Raw genomic sequence first — 17,964 nt, 5'->3', positions numbered from 1 at the left:
ATACAAGAGATTCGAGTTCGATCCCTAACCAAAGTAATACTTTTTGCAGTAGGATTATTTATTGATTTTAATACGTATTGCGCGCGCGGGTGTGTGTATGCATGTGCGTGGATGGGTGTGTGTTTTATTTAGCATCAAGTTAAGATCTTTCTAAGCGTCTGTGAGCATCAAATTATTAAATTGCTAATCAATTTAATTTGTGATATTACTAGTTCAGTTGGGTTTTAAGATCGAAAAATCATTTCGATGAACAATAAAGATTATATATATGGAGTATATAAATTCAAATCGAATTATTTAACCATCTAAGGTCCAGTTTGATCAAAAAAGGCATTTATACCTTTACTTGTAATCATATTTAAAGTTGTTGAAAATTCTTAATTTCTTAATATAAACATTTTTAATAGTTATATTTATTTTTATTTTGCAAGTAATTAAAATAAAACGAATATATATATTTCATTTTATTTTATTTTATTGTAATTATAAAATTATTTCATTAACGAACAAAATTTATGGCATGACTCTAATATAGATATCTAAATCATGGACTCGAAAAAATTCATACATAGAGAAATGTTTATAATATTTTGTCAAATGTACATAGAATTATAAAATATTCATATTTGGTACAAAATTAAGCTACAATAACAGGTATGCGTGAAAGATGGCGTGTAGTCAAAATAAATCTTACATTACTTAATTGGAAAAATGGCGCGAAGTAAAGATGTTTATAAATTGATTGCACACACATACACGAATGGAGTATCGATTTATGTCTGTAAGAAAGATTGCCGCAAATTTACAATTGATCGCTGTTACAGATGTCTTGAAACAATTTTCAGACGTTAAACCGAACATTGATCGCAGGCCTGGATCTGAGAGAAAAAACTATGCCCTGAAACAGAGAAACAAAGCTATTGTTTAGCTATTCAGAGAAAATCCCAATTTATCATAGCATGATGTGACAAAAATAGTAGAGGGAGTATATTACAATTTGTACATATTTTACTTTTTTGTATTTGTACATCTACTTTATACTACTTTTTTTGCCACATCACGCAAAGATAAATTGGAATATTTCCTAAACAATCCGTTTCTCAAGATATGCTGCCGTTGCTCAAGATGGGCTTTTTCTTCCAAATCCAGACCTGCGATCAATAGTCTAATGTTCTGGAAATCATTTCAAAATATCGTTTCAAACATTCTCGAAACAATGAATGTGGTCAATTGTAACTTTCTTGCAATCTTTCTTACAGACATATCTAGATACTCCATTCATATGTACAGAAATTTATGTGTACGCAAACTTGAATATCTTCACTTCGCGTCATTTTTTTAAATAAGTCAGTGGAGTCTATTCAATCACGTCATCTTTCATGCGTACCTGTTAGCCAACTTTGTACCAAATAATATTCTATGTACATTTAAAAAATATTATGAGATTTCTCTGCACGGATTTTTTCAAGTTTATGCTTTATAAAAATATACTTCTTATCACATAAAATATATTTATCTTCGTATGATCGACTACAGAATAAATAAAAAATATATATTTAATAATTTAACGATATTTATTGAATTTTGGCATTATTTTGTCTTTTGTTGATATTTGCGAAATTCGAACAGATGAATCTATGCTGTCATTGTCGCGGTCCCGATCAGATGTGCGGAACGTCGCGAAAAACATCATTGTCGACGAGTAACAATTCAACAGCACCTTTACCACCACCACCGCCACCTCCGATCCCGGTGACGCCAAGTCCATCAACTTTACCGAGCGGTAACAGTTTTGTCCTGCCACCGCCACCTCCGCCGCTGCTTTTCGTGAATGTCGCTATGTCTGATGCATCGATGGAGACAATGATGCCGCCATCCCTACACGTGTCTCCTGTTACACGCGCATCTACTCCTGAGTTACCCAGTAATCACGCCAGATTGCTGCCGCAACAAGAAATACCTACCCCTAAAACAAAGATGAAGACTATTAACTGGAATAAGATACCTAATCATAAGGTATTTAAGAAGAGAGTTATCGAGGATTTAAATAATCCATATAGCACATAATAACAATAATATCACAGTAATATTGCATAATTACAAGAAATAATATATATATTAGAATATAATATTATATATTATATTGTAATATATATATTTCTGGTAATTATATAATATTACTATGATATTACATACTATGTGGATTATTTAAATCCTCGACAGCTGATATATTAGATTAGTGCTGGACTTTATTTGCAAATTTTCGGTCAAATTTCGCGATTCACGTCCACTGCCCTCTTGCTGTTTGCATGTTATTGAGATGTCGGACGCTCATAACTAAAGAGCGCGACAAACAATCTCAGAAATGTGCATATAGCAAATGTAATGATAAAGAGGCGCGCAGGCACTAATTAACTCCTTTAATTTTAATAGTGTCACAAAAGTATTAAACTATAGGTATAATATAAGCGCCGAGACACTACCGTGTCTACAGATTAGAATTATAGAATTAGAATAATAATATCATATATTAGTATTAATGTTATTAGATTGACAATTTAATAATATTGATACTAATAAGCATCTTATACAATAGAAGGATACTTTTTAATAACTTATTACTAACAAGCATCTTAAAAACTATGAATAACTTATTGCGAAGAATATTCAACCGTGATTCGAATCCGGATCTTTCGAATTCTATGTAGACATACTCCCAATTCAATGGCAGCAGTAATATTTGTCGCAATCACTAATAATTAGTGAAAGAATGTCGTAATTCTTTAGATTTAACTTTTAAATATAAAATTATTTCAGTTGAAAGTATTTCCTTTTTTAAATGATGGACAGAATTACGAATCCCGATTCTGAGAACATTAAATAATAATAAAAACATCCGGCTTATAAGAAAGATGTTTTTAAATCTTATACTGAGAGATATATGCTACATATTAAGATAATTTGAAAAAGATATAATATTTCTTTTATCTAAATTAAAGATAATGGAGATAATAGAGATAATACATATTTTTCATTTCAATAAATAATTATCTAGATAATTTGTTTAGATAACAGCAAACACATTGATCGTAGGTGATTGGCAAACGGAATATTTGGTCCCTCGTCGCGAACGATTACCAAAATTCCACGATGTCAGATCTAGACTGGGCTGAGATGGAAGGTTTATTCTGTCAACAAGTGCCACCAATGGTACTACCAGCGAATTACTCAACCTCGTACGGCACCGGAGTCGATATTGAACGACGTCGTCGTGAACCGACGGAGGTTATTCTTCTTTAATGTTATTTTGCTTTGCAGTAAAGAATAACGAATCTTATACTATATGTTATACTTTCAATTGTTTTCTTTTTAATTTAGATCGCGTTACTCGACGGAAAGAGGAGCTTGAACGTTAGCATTTTCCTGAAACAATTTAGAAGGTATGATAAGAAGAGACACCCTACTGAAAAAAATCACACAATTGCATAATGAAATCATGAAATTAAAACATGTAAATCACGTAACAGATTGTTCCAAATCAGTACCTGACTTTAAAATTACGTATTTTGAAAAGTCACATGGCAATATGTTCTTTTTTCTTTTATTTCTATCATTCAGTTCTTTAACATTCAATAATTATAAAATCACATGATGGATAAAATTATTTCCAATATCATGTGATTTTTTAAATTACATTATTTTAAAAAATTACTTGGAAAAATTATTTGGAACAATCCGTTATGTGATTTACATGTTTTAATTATATGATTTCATCATGTAACGTTGTGACATGATTTTTTTCAGTAGGGCGCTATCAAAAAATTATTCGAGTCATTCTATCTTTATCGTTCATTGAACATAAAATAAAGATAAAATAACACAAATAATGCTAATAGGATTTTTGAACGCAACTTAAGGATGACAAAAATATTAACTAATATTCTGCATAAGGAAATGATTATTAAAAATTGTTAGAAGCACTAAAAAGTATTACTGTTCATTATTTCACACTAGTCAACGAGGTTTCGGTAACATTAATAAAACCTATATTTTGTGTTCCTCTGGTGATTCTCTTTTTCGTGTCTGATATTCAAAACATTGTAGCACATCAGCAGCCATTGCTCGTTATACATTAAAAAATTATCAACAATCAAAATTGGTAATTATTTCCCCGCTTTGCAGGGCTAAAAAAATCAAACGACTTTAAGTAGGAGAAAAGATATGGGGTTGGTAATTTAAAGAAGTACAACTTCCCACGTGAAGCGAGATTCACCTCAATCTTCTGCCACGATGCGTACAATTTTTCATGCGAAGCAAAGTTTACTCTACCTGCTCCCTGCCTCAGATCGTACTTCTTTTCATGCAAAGCGAGATCTAACCCACCTCCTCCCTGCCTAAAGGCGCGCGACTTTCTTCGCGAAGCAAGTTCCACTCCATCTCAATCCTCCCTTACCAAGGATTCCATCTCCTAAGGACACACGACTTTCCACGTGAAGCAAGGTCTACTCCACTTTCTCTTCTCCTACCTAGAGATCTGCAATCTGCATTACACCCTCTCTGTCTAGAAGATCGAATGCCTCTGAGCAGGGGTGGGGTGGGCTTCGCTTCACATGTAAAGTCGCACGCCCTTCAGCAGAGAGGAGGGGAGGATGGGAAGGAAGTGGGATGGACTTTGCTTCGCATGGAAAATTGTATGTCCCTAGGCAGGAAAGGGATGTGAGATGGATCTCGTGAAGTCGTTACAAAATCATAAATTCTCTGCTTTAAAAGTAAAATTTATGTTAAAAAGTAATGTTTTCAAAGACAATTTTTATTTTTGAAACAAAAAATTTATTTTAAAACAGAAAATTTTTGTTTTATGTAATAGAAGAAAACGCTATTTCTTAAATTTATTTTGTTAATAACTTTTTAACGAGCAATGGCTGAAATCTTGGAAGTCGTTCAAGATAATATATGTCAAGGACAAGGTCATTGGGGAAGCTCTCCTAAACGTAAACTTTTATCCTTACTTTAATAAAATCTAAATATGATATCTAGTGAATTTTTCTCGTAGATCTTACATAAATGCAAATAAATTTTATTATGCGTATGGTAGTTTTATTATGAAATCACAAATTAAGATCGCTTACGAAAACTTTTTGAAGAAATTTATAGCCTACATTTCAATTGTAAAATTGTAAATCAGAATTTAAATTAAATTCGTGTGTTGTGTATGATGTTATGCATTTTTCCTCACATAGTTGAGAGAAAAGAAGAGGAAAACTTTAAACCATCTTGTGATGTAAAAATTAAAAAAAAAAATAAAACAGATACTTCTATTGTAAATGAAGTTTGCTAAATATTTCAATAGTAGAAAAATTGTATGTGCTATAGGGTTTTTACTGATATTTTTATATCAGTATTTTATATATTCGCTGAACAAAAGGACTTATAATTATTTTATTTGGTGCAGACAATTTTTATATGCAAACAATTTTTTTTATTTGTTGAATATTATTATTCATACGTACATGTACATTCATTATTCAGTTCGAACGAAAATATAATCCAACTGATCAAGGAAGGAGGTCACGATGATATTGGTGCAGAGAAGCTACGTGGTCTGTTGAAAATATTGCCAGAAGTAGACGAACTTGAGATGCTCAAGAGCTTCGATGGCGACAAATCAAAACTTGGCAACGCTGAGAAGTTCTTTCTGCAGCTTATTCAAGTGCCAAAGTAATTCGTTGTGTTCATTTAAAAAGAAAAATTAATGTTTTTCCTATTATTAAGATTAAATAATGATACTATCGATATGTTAGTTATAAATTACGCATCGAGTGTATGCTACTGAAGGAAGAATTTGCCGCGAATATGAGCTACTTGGAGCTAAGCATCAATTCAATGATACTTGCCGGTGAGGATCTCATGACGAACAAGCTTCTGCAGGAGGTGCTGTACATGGTTTTAATCGCTGGTAACTTCCTCAACTCAGTATGTATTTGTCATCGACTGATTGAATTCTGGAAAATGTGTCAATATGAGTAAGTGAAAGTCATTTGTCGCTTTTATAGGGCGGCTATGCTGGCAATGCGGCGGGTGTGAAGCTCTCCTCTTTGCAGAAGCTAACGGAAATTCGTGCGAATAAGCCAGGAATGAATCTGATACACTATGTAGCGTTGGTAAAACATTGATTATTTAATTATAAGAGTTTTATTTAAGCAAAATAGAACACATATTGTATACTGTTTCAAAATTCAGGAAATCGTGTATTTTCTTAATTAAAATTACTTATATTTTAGCAAGCCGAGAGAAAGCGAAAGAATTTACTAAGCTTTGCGAAGAATATAACTGCTCTTGAAGCAGCAACAAAGTAAGAGTTATTACTATTTGTATAATAATAATGAAAGAAATATCTTCACAGTAAATTTTTTTCTATAAGGACGACGATTGAACAACTGACTAACGAATTTAATAGCTTGGATACGAAGATAATAAAAATCAAGAGTCAGATCCAGTTCTCTTCGACCGAAAACGACATACAGGAACAGATGGCACAATTTCTTCAAGTAACGAATATAACGTTTAATATCACAGATATTATACAATGAGATAACATTTTTTAGAAAGTACAGTAAGCGAATGAAACTCTTACTTGAAATTTAGATGGCCGAGCGAGAAATGGCGCAGTTGAAGAGAGATATGGAGGAGCTCGAGGGTGTGAGACGATCGCTTGCGGAATTCTTCTGCGAAGACATGAACACATTTAAAATTGAAGAGTGCTTCAGAATATTCCATCAATTCTACCAGAAATTCAATCAGGCGATCACGGAGAATGAAAGACGACGCATCCAAGAGGAGCAAGTCCTGGCGCGTCGCAAACAGCGCGAAGAGCAATTGCTGGCGAGAAAACGACTGCGTAAGTGTGTGTATCTTTATAAAAATCAGAGTGATGCTATATTATATTTTTACAAAAACTAGTGCAATTTTCACATTTCGATTTTAATTTTTAAGCATTGATTGTTTTTTCATAAATCGAAATTCTATATACCAAACACTGTTGCACCATATAATATCATTATGTTACATTGTCTCATATCATATTATTGAATTGATATGTAACAATGATATGATACACAAGTTTGTAATTGCCTTAAGATTTGTATTCGTTAAATACGTAGTGAACAATCAAGCGGAGATGCCGGTCTCGGAATCTGAATCTAACTTGATGGATCATGGGCTTTTCGATCTCCACACCGGTTTACCTCAAAGAAATTATAGCCGCAGCGAGGCCAAGGTAAAGTCTGTTATTTATTTACTATTTACTTAGCACTTACTTGTAATCTAACATGCTTGAAAAAATAATCACATTAAATAAAATCGAAATAAATATTTCGAGACATAAAAAATAGTATCTTTTATGAATTATAAAAGGAAAGAGTAAAAAAGTATCGATTTTCATCCCTATGATGCACCTGAACAGACCTGGAAAAATTATTGCTTGAGTTCTCAAAAAATAAAAAGTAACAATCGTTTGTCCGAAAAGTGATAGAAACATTGTTAGAATTGTTTAAATATAGTAAAAAATAATATCATTTACGGTTAATAAAGGAAAAATTATGAATAAAATGATTATTTCATTGGCTTTTTAGGAATCTTTTTACGATTCAGTAACTAAAAGAGATAATTTAGCAAATAGACTCTCCACTATAACAAAAAATATAAAAAGAAAAAAGATGTGTAATGAAAAGTCTGAAAACGATAGAAACGTTAACATTACGTAAGATGAAAATGAGAACTTAACTTAAGCTGAAATTGATGATACCATTCTTTTTCTCAAAAGTGCCACACAAGATCAAAACTCATAAATTATTTCTGAACATAAAGATACATTGTAATATAGAAGAAAATCTTGTTTAAATATTAATTTTTTCGATAGTATGTGAATCTGACATACTGGCTCAATTACATTTCTAGATACTCGAATTCTATAAAATATTTTGTATATTTACTGACTAAACCGAAAAAAGATATTGGTGCTATTATTCGATACACCTGAGTATAAGGTCGGTGAATGTGTTGTGGGATGTTGTTTTCACATTACATATTCTTGTGATTTTTTTGGTAAAGCTTGATTCCAAGAAAACTTGCTTCATTCTTCGATTGTTATTTTGAAGAAAAATAATTATTAGTGTCTTTAAATTCTGATGAAAATGCATATGAAATGTTAATTCGCTCATACTTCATCTGTATCATGCACGCACATATACACGCGTGCGCGCATAACAGAGAAGGTTTGGAATCGCTAATACCATAGGCATGACAAATTATGGAGTCTTGATCTCTGTCAAGGAATGCTAAGCGGATTGTATCTCCACGTGGTGCCTGAAAAGTGCTAAAGTAGTCCACAATTTTTATATGTAGAATGTACTTATGTTTCTGACTAAAATCATCATTTTTCATTTATTAAACGTATACGTGAATAGTATCACTTTTTACTATATTTCAGCAATTCTGGCATTGTTTACATTACTTCCCGGACAAATGATTGTTCTCTGAAGACAAACAATGATTTTTTAAGCTCTATTCAAATGTATCTTGGAGACTAAAATCGACATTTTTTTAACACCCTCCTTTAATTAATATACAGATCATTCCATATTAGACCGTATATAAGGTTTTATGAACTCAGTTCACTTTAGTATCATTACTATCATTATCACACATTACTATCATTTAGTATAATAAAAACGTACTGTGTGACATGATTGAATGTTTCAATAAGCTTTATGAATTATACACTTTTTGTATAATATATGCAATGTATTTTTTATTTTAAACTTGACCCACATAAGAAAATGAGGGTAAAAGTTTTCAACAATGTTTGTAGATGAGAAGAAATTGCGGTATTACGGGGATTGATGTCTCAGATGAGGACGTCTCCGTCATTGGATCACCGAACATTCGACGGCGTTTAGGCTCGTGCCCCGGCGGTTCTGATCATCAGTCTATCAAAGAAGACACGTACTCACCAGGTATGCAACTTGCGTGTTGAAAAAAAGCTGCTAAATTAAAAATCTCTTGAATAAACATTATCTCTCAAAACATTATCTTTTCGATGTTGACAATAGGGAATTCTAGATCTAATGATCTTGACATACGTTCCCAGCAAATGAGAATGAAAATGGATTGAAATTTTTTTCTAATCTGAATGCGTTTTAAAAAAAAAATAGCAAATACTTGTTTTTGGATTTAATTGGATTCAATTAGATTCAATTGAATGAAAAACTGCATTTCCTATTCAAAATTTTGAATAGTATTCACGATATACAGAAAACGCTAATATTATTTTTAGATTGAAAGGCATGCTCCAATTCCTATAAATGAATAAAAATGCATTTAGGATTGAAAAGCATTCATTTTAACATTCGTGAATCAATATTTCTGAAAATCTGAATCCATTTCAATTCATTTCAATCCATTCTCGTTTGCTGGTTTGACAAGGACACTCTCCTGAATAACATTCCACAAATTTTAACCATTGCCCATTGTTTACTACAAAGTTACTAACAAAAGAGCTAAAGAGGGTTTAAGGGGTTGTATCGTGATTCTAATACCAACGTTTCTTGTGATTCCTTTCATCAGGATGAGGAGCTCCTCCGGAGCTGTATAACCGAAAAATCATTTCGACTACGTTTCAAAAGACTACGTAGTATATAAATTCTCACAAAATCATACAAGCATTTAAGATCTAATTAGATCGTTTAAGGCATTGATTTCTATAGTTTGTGTCATCATGTATAGTCCTATAAGATATTAAAAACATTTATATTGTCAATTTTTTTGTTAATAATATTTTAATGGAGAACAAGTGATTAATATCTTTGGAATAGTGTTCAGGAGAGTATCCTTAATAATATATATATATATATATATATATATATATATATATAAAGGTTAAGGTTATTGAAGCTGAGCCCTATTGTCAATATTTACTCTATTACTGAGTTGTTTGCAACTAATAATAAAATTATAATCGCAATATATTATCATAATATTTTATTTGACAGATATCACGCCTAATGGCACGCTTCGTCGGCGCAGAAGTAGAATACCCTGTGAGGATGACGGAAATCTGATGGATTTCTTACGAACGTCTGGACAGGATAATACGCGAGAAAGAAAATCATGGGGGAGTTTAGGTACTTAATAATATTTAATATGCCAACACTACAGCTGTTATTGTAAAACGAAACTAAATTTTCTTTGAAAAATATTAAAGATCGATCGTGGGCGCGAAGAGCTCGAGGGCAATCGCGAAGAGGGGACCTGCTAAACGCCGATTTTTCAGGAGATCGGGAACGACCGAGTTCGCCAGCTCCTCTTGCGGAAAGTAAACCATTCTTGCAGGAAGAGGAAGCGAAGCCAACTGGGTAAGTTAATGACGACGTAATTTGTATCAATTCAACAGTCTTTGAATTCCGCTCTTATATCTGGATGATTACGTATTCGTAATAAAGGGGAAATCTAAGGAAGAATAAAAAATGGTACCTTTATTGAAAATCGACTCGACAGACTGTCGAGTGTGTGTATTACTGAGGATATTACTGCTCGTGTAATAATAATACTGGCGAATCACACGGTAGGTATTACACCGCTGGAGTATTAATACGTGTAATGATTACTGCCAATAGATTACGCAGCAGTTATACAGAGTGTATCCCAGAATAACCACAAAATATTTCGTGTACAGATAGAGCGGACTAAATTGAGCCGAAAAGTCCTCTATCATTTTGCAATTTTTGCAATGCTTCGAAGCATTCATAGTGGTAACTCTACCCTAGATACTAAAGTAGCGCAAAGGTCTTCCATTTTTTATTTACTAATCATACTATATACCAATTTGTGTTTATAAAACAAATTTATATAATTTCCTTTATGACATCGATATGACAGATTTCCTAACTTAATAATAGTTAACTTTAGCAACTCAGAAAAGAAACTTTAATGATCAATTAATATATTTTACTTCGAGGGACTGAGCACAAGATTTTATTGCCAGATTCTTTTGTTTCATTCGCAAAAATGCGAATGAACATAATTTCATTGAAATTGAAGGTGAGGAGCGTCTCCTGGATAATTATCAAAAAAAAAATTTAATAGAGAAAAGAAATTCTCTGTAAAATTCAATTAATTTATCTTTTATGGAAATCAGGAAAGCCTGGCGACAAAAAATCGAGGAATGGCTGTCGGAGAACGAGAAGGAGGATCGTGCGGACGAACAACTTCAGAGAAGAACGAAACAATTGCATCAAGCGAACCGACGATCCTTTGAAGACTCAGGTTAGCAATCTTATTTTTCGTAAGTATCGAAATAACTTTTTTAAGCTAAGATTTTTAACATTCGACGTATGCGATTATAGAAAGCGAAGGCAAGAGCTTCCCAATGAACACCTCAGGGGAAGATCAAATTATGCTCGAAGAAAGAAGTTCTTCCAAAGTGTACGACTGGCGACCATCCGTCGAAAAAACAGATGTGATGCGCACAATGGAAGCAATTGAAGGTGATTGCAAATTAAAAATTTATTATAATTTGATAACGTCATTATTGATAAATGATATATATAATACAATAATTGCAAACAAATTAAAATAATCCTGATAATCCTGATAAATTGGAGTAAACATGCTTCAATTCGTATAAAAAGTATGAAATTCAAAAGATTATAAAATTATATAGAAATTAAAAAATATTTCAAAATTTATATAAAAATTCTGAAAAATTATAAAGTAACTCCGATATATACGCCGCACCTAACAAAAATATTAAATATTATTTACTATGTTTAAATATGATAAATAAATTATACTAGTAAAAATTTTGTACTGTATATTACTATGAAAAAAATATTAGAAATTCGAAATACTTATTTTTCGTATTAAAAAAAAACTTTTCGAAAGCCTTGTATTTTTACGGTATATCACATAGAGATGGGATGTACAGTAAAAATGCAAGGATTTTGAAAAGTTTTTTAGTACAGCTCGTCACAGAAAGGTTGCAACACTTCTTTTCGATGGATGTCGGAACTCAGTTTTACTCGTAGAGCGGTTGAACATAAATGATTAAATCCATAAGTAAAAACCAATTGCTCGGTAAGCAAGCTGTATTTCGAAATCGATCGAAAAAAAAATGTAACTTTTCTGTGACTATACAGCTAATTTTCATGTCATTGAAAGAATATTTTCATTGCACATTGTAATTTGTGCATTGATTCCTGTGTTGTCTTCTATTATTATTATTTATTTATTATTGCTTAAGAAAATTTTTCTGAAGAAATGACAATTGACACGATTGATAAGTATAAGCAAATATCTCATTCCAGAAGTTCAAATATCATCCCAGGATAAGTCTCCCTGGCGAAAGTCGAGCTTGAACTTGTCAAGTAGTACGGAAGAGATTGATCCACGTTATTCTCGTAAAAATGGATCAAGATCCAGTATGGAAAATGCACTCGTGCCGAGCACTCTACAAGTAAATGTTAATAGAATCTATTATACTTATCAGTTCTACTTGCCAATTTATCAATCTTAATTTTAAATATCTAAATCTATTTTGCTATGCAAACAGTAAAAAAGATTACTTTAGGGTAAACAATTGATCACAAATTAAAACTATTTTATTCTAAACTCAAAAATCATCTGTAATTAATATTAGTTTTTCACGACGAATACTTTGAATTAGTATATTAAATTGCTCATGAAGAATATATAATTATTCTTTACAACTGATTTTTAAGAAAATATTTTTAAAAAATATTTTAGATTAAAAAACTCTTTGACGAAAAAGTGGATCAGCACAATTGCAAAAATGACAACATAATATGTTAACTCATGACGATTCCGATCGTAAGAGATTTATTTTATAACGCCCTACATAAAATATCTGTAACGGCTGCAAATTGTGTGAATTCTACTGCTGAAAAAAATCACGTCATCAAGTTACATAACGAAATCATACAAATAAGTAAATCACAACGAATTTGTTTAGTACGTGATTTTTTAAAATTATGTAATTTGGAAAGTCACATAATAATATGTTTTTTTCTTCCATTTGTATTATTCAATTCTTTAAAATTCCGAAAACTATAAAATCTTTTGTTACTATTATCATCAATCTTACTTATTAACTTATCAATCAAACTTATCATTAAGTTTATTTTTTTATCAATTAGTGTATAATAATTCATAAGCAAGAGAATGATATACAACTTTTCTAAATATGACAAAAAATAATCAAACGTTTTTCAATATGTATTAAACTTTCAAAAAATTAGAAAATTAAATGATTATCTCACATTATATTCACAGGCGATTACAGAAGAAGACAGGAAGAAGAACAAGATCAGTGATGTAATAAATTTAGATATCCAAGACGAATTGACGATCTATCTTCGGCAACCGTACACAGGAACACAAGCGCCTGCAACTCGGCGATTTTTCAAGCTTGGTAGAAAATCCGCGGATAAGGAAAGAATTAATGATAAGATTGAGATTGATTCAGATAATATCGAGACGCCACCGGCAATTAGACGCTTGTTCAGTCCTTCGAAAGATGTAAAACCCGTGGAAAAAGAACCCTGCAAGAGAGAACGTTGCAGCAGCTCTCTCCAGGGTCGAGAAACAAAGACTGCAATATCGAAGTGGATTGGCACGGATCTCGGTACCGGTAAACACAAACAAAAGATATATAAACAGAAGCCTGTATTCAGAATGCGCTTATAATGATAGTGCGTATTCAGAATATAATTCACGACACGTAACATAATATGCGTTCCTTTTGCATGCTCACACGTTGTAAGCGCTTAACGTGAAGCATTTTTTAATTCACCATCTCTCATGCGCTGTATAAATGCACTCATGTGACGTCAAACAAAGTCGTCTCCTTTGCTCTTTCTAAGTAAGTGCGGTAAAATAGAGAATGAAAATTTAATTTCTGTATTATTTGCACAAATATCATCACTTTTCTTTTTTGACGATAACGAAGATTATCCAGTAAATGAGAATAAATTAACATAGATTCAAATTTTCAGAAACACACATTCGAAAACGTTAAAATGAATCATTCAATCCAAATGCATTTTTATTCATTATTTATAAGAATTGCATGAAGTACATTTCTATATCTTTAAATTGAAAATGATATAGCTTTTTCTATGCATTTTTGAATATCGCTCAATTCGAAATTTTGAATAAGAAATACAGTTTTTCAAATCTAATGAATGTTTTAAATCTAGATGAATCCAATTAATTCCAATTAAATAAAAAACTGCGAGATGTGATCCTTTAATAACTCAAATTGTTAAAAATACTGTTGATGAGGATAGCTAATTGGGAATTCAATATACATAACATTCATTTTCTATAGAATGGATGTCCTACAGACTATCATTGTGACGTACTCAATTATTTAAACAAAAATTATCCAATAATTTTCAGAACGTTTCCAGATACAATCGAGAAACTACAAAATAGGATAATTGTAGCTTGCAGAGATATTCCTTCTCAGACATTTCAAAATGCAAAGAGAAAGTTTTATCGCTTGTTATATTGCATAAAAATCAATGATGCTCAAAGTCATCTGCAATAACGGCAAGAAAATACTTAATTATTTTAAAAAGGGAAGGAGAAGAATGGTAGAGAGAATTTTGAATGAAGAAGCACGCACACATGCTTACAAAATTGATAATTTTCAAGGCCATTACGTGATATATAATATAAAATATTTAATCAGACGTCTTTGAAATCTTCTTAATATACATATATTTCGCAATTTCAAAAGTTCAGAATAAATAAATAAAGCAGAAAAAGTAAGATTCAGAATAAATTAATTTCAATTGATAAAATAATATATCTCGATTTTTAGGTAACTTCGATAGATATTCAGCGACGCGACGAACTCGCAGGTACAGGAAGACTCTAGATCTCATGGGGAACAAAGATAAATCAAATGTATTGAGTCTCGAAATGGTTCACGATGAGAAATCGACGGTGCAGCAACCTAATACCCTCGCCCGGGCAGATGAAGAGATCTTCCACGAGGATGCAGACGCCATGTTGCGTATCTGGCAAGATAAATTGAAGCGACGCGATACGGCTCTAATGGAGACCGCGCGTTCTGATGAGGATCTTCAGTGTCTGTCGCATTCAGTGCCGACGACAACAACATCGACAATGGGTCATAAAAATTCACGACTTCCTGTCAGTCAACCACTGCCAGTGTTAGCGGTGACTAACACCGTGTTGAGTCCGGTAATGCAAGAATCGCGATCGCGCGAGCCTGTCACAGTGATTACCGAGCGAGCAGTGACAAGCCGCGAACGTCATCGGAGCATGATCGATCCAAGTCAGGTGAAGGAAGCGGTCCGTTTGTCCAGCAATCCACCTAGTCAAGTGAATCAAAATCAGGAAATCATCAATGATTTTTCGCGAAACGGAAACTCGTTGCGCGATCGGAAGGACGATATACTTGAGATCGTAGAAGAAGAGAAGTGTGTGGATCTAAAATCCACTGGGGGCACAAGAGAATTCGAGAAAGTCCGGACTGTGGACGATCCATGCGATCAGACCGCGATTCGACAGAACTCTATATTTCGCAACCGATTGGTCCCTGATGTAAGTGTAACAACATCGCCGTTGTCTGGTAAAAGCAGGGATCAGGAATTAAATGATGAAGGCTTTGAAGAGACTCAAAGCCTCGTATCGGAAACCTTAAGCCAGGAGACGTCTTCCGGCAATTACGAGACGGATACGCATGACTTGATGCGATGCTCACCAGCTGAACTGGGCGGCTATAGCAGCGAAAATCCTCGACGTAGCGCGGTGGATGACGACAATCTAGACGGCCGGAAATCATCCGTGGACAAATTGCTGATGCCGGCTTCCGGTAAGACGTTCAACGAGAAAACGATCGCGAGGAACGCATCTGAAAAATCCAACTTTTTGCCAAAACGCACCGCAAGTGCGAAGCACGAATCCTCTGCTTTGAGAAAAATCGAGTCTCTGAAAAGAACTTCGAATGTGGTACCATTGAACGATACAGAAGTTTCAAAAAGCGAAGTGCAACGTTCCAGTTCGAGAAGTAGTCTGCGCAGTTCGCGGAGCTCGCTGAACAGCGCGACATCCGTTAATACGGTGAGGAATTTGGCCGCGAATCGCGTGCATCTGCAGAACTATACTTCGGCTATCCGAGCGCTGACTAATGATCTGAGGAAGAATAGTCCGTTGAGCAGACCGTTGCCATCGAAGGACGCGGTCGATAAGAGACGATCAAGTCTTCGTCAGATGGGCACCAGCAAGATACCCGCCAGTAGAAGCAACAACAGCAGTAGCAACATCGGACCGGCAATAAGGAGCGTCCAAAAAGAATCCGAGGTTGATATAATTCAAATATCTTTCTAAATAAAAAGAGGATTTTATATTGTATATATTCAAATCTTAAAAGATACAAGAAGCCTGTTCTTTTTAGTTGAATTTTTGCGCCAGTTCATCTTTCTTCCTTTTCTCTAGGAGGAAAGAAGAGGAAGAAAGATGAACTGGTGCAAAAATTCAGCCAAAAAGAACAGGCCTAAGGGTGCATTCACACCTTGACGGAAAAGCAGGGAGCGGAAAAGCAGCAGTTAATCAAAAGTCCCGCTGGTAGTCGACATTTCGATTTTTTGTACCACTTACTATCAGCACGAATTCTGATTAAGTACTACTTTTCCGCTTTCTGCTTTTCTGCCAAGGTGTGAATGCGCAGTATAAGATCTTAAAAAGGTACTGGCACGACGACCGAATATAATTGATGTTAATAAAACAGTTGATTAATTGTTATTAATAAAACAGATTCGTAATTCTAAATAAAGCATTACGTTAAGTAAAAATTAAATAAAATATTACTCTGCTGTATCTTATATAATCGCATGAAGATTATAAATTATCTCATAGTACTCAAATCATATTTTTCCATTTAGTTCTCTTGCATGCTTCAAAATTATAATTTAAAGATCTTATTATATTCAATATATTCTCATTTCAAAGAGAACCTTGTCCATTTTGGGTTTTCCGCATACATTTATTAATTGTATTCTATTTTAGAAAATAATATTATCAAAAATTAAACAATTTTAAATCCTCAAACTCCTGTAGACAGTAATTCTAATATTTTTAAAATGTCGTCCTATTTATCATCAGGAACTATCGAAGCTGAAAAATATATTATTAACATCATTAGAAGTATCGTATGTCTTCAGCAAGATATTTCATATATTCTATATAATTTATATAAAAATATCTGAGAAATTTTTTAAAAATTATAAAATTATAGAAAAAATATTTTTATAGACTGTCAATGTTTAAAATAATAATAATAATAATAGAACATTAAAGGCAACTGAGAGCACACCACAGTTAACGTTAGCGTATATATTATATGTCAATAACGCAAATGAATTCTTATTGCTTATATCATTCTTTGATTATATACAACGAACATTTCGGTCTTATTTTAGGTCTTATTTTTTTAGCGAATTAACAATAAATTGAAGTCATGTATTTTTAGTGAAACCAAAGGTAATCGCACAATTCATACATTGCGAATGTTCCTTCTTGAGGAGCTGTACTGTTAAATTCGATAAAGTCAAGAAACTACAATGAATAACACATTAATAAAATTTATTCCTCGACGAAATCAGACTGTTTAACAAATTTTTTTAAATGGATCACTACGATTATTTTACTAGTATGTATAATTCTAACTAAATATATGTATAAATTTATGATCTATAAATAAGGATCAATCGCTCGGTGAGCAAGTTGCAGTTCCGAAATCCATCGAAGAAAAAGCTTTGCAACCATTCTGTCTACAATTCAGCTCAGATATAGCCAAAGAATTAATTGATATACGGAAAAAAATGACATAATTCTACGCTTTTTTTTGCAAAGCAA

At 32.8% G+C, this 17,964-nt stretch overlaps 1 protein-coding gene across 6 annotated transcripts in view; it reads left to right on the top strand.

Annotated features, from left to right (window-relative positions):
* form3 (FH2 domain-containing protein formin 3) overlaps positions 1-17,964 on the top strand; it is a 43,140-nt gene that overhangs the window by 24,217 nt on the left and 959 nt on the right. For 5 of the 6 annotated variants that reach the window (XM_087415428.1, XM_087415426.1, XM_087415429.1 and 2 more), the window contains 18 exons: positions 1,630-2,016; positions 3,094-3,285; positions 3,379-3,440; positions 5,530-5,718; positions 5,802-5,973; positions 6,054-6,161; positions 6,282-6,352; positions 6,422-6,548; positions 6,646-6,904; positions 7,161-7,276; positions 8,870-9,014; positions 10,050-10,181; positions 10,262-10,412; positions 11,195-11,322; positions 11,403-11,543; positions 12,363-12,511; positions 13,348-13,705; positions 14,903-16,410. In XM_087415428.1, coding sequence (XP_087271554.1) covers positions 1,630-2,016; positions 3,094-3,285; positions 3,379-3,440; positions 5,530-5,718; positions 5,802-5,973; positions 6,054-6,161; positions 6,282-6,352; positions 6,422-6,548; positions 6,646-6,904; positions 7,161-7,276; positions 8,870-9,014; positions 10,050-10,181; positions 10,262-10,412; positions 11,195-11,322; positions 11,403-11,543; positions 12,363-12,511; positions 13,348-13,705; positions 14,903-16,410 — 4,395 coding nt within the window. The remainder of the gene's footprint in view (positions 1-1,629; positions 2,017-3,093; positions 3,286-3,378; positions 3,441-5,529; positions 5,719-5,801; positions 5,974-6,053; positions 6,162-6,281; positions 6,353-6,421; positions 6,549-6,645; positions 6,905-7,160; positions 7,277-8,869; positions 9,015-10,049; positions 10,182-10,261; positions 10,413-11,194; positions 11,323-11,402; positions 11,544-12,362; positions 12,512-13,347; positions 13,706-14,902; positions 16,411-17,964) is intronic. The other variant, XM_087415427.1, reaches the window with a different exon arrangement.

Source organism: Acromyrmex echinatior, chromosome 18 (assembly GCF_024713525.1).
Source record: "Acromyrmex echinatior isolate Ae372 chromosome 18, ASM2471352v2, whole genome shotgun sequence".
Lineage (NCBI taxonomy): Eukaryota > Metazoa > Arthropoda > Insecta > Hymenoptera > Formicidae > Acromyrmex > Acromyrmex echinatior.
The sequence above is the reverse complement of the archived record's forward strand: the minus strand, read 5'-3'. Positions and strand labels throughout refer to the sequence as shown.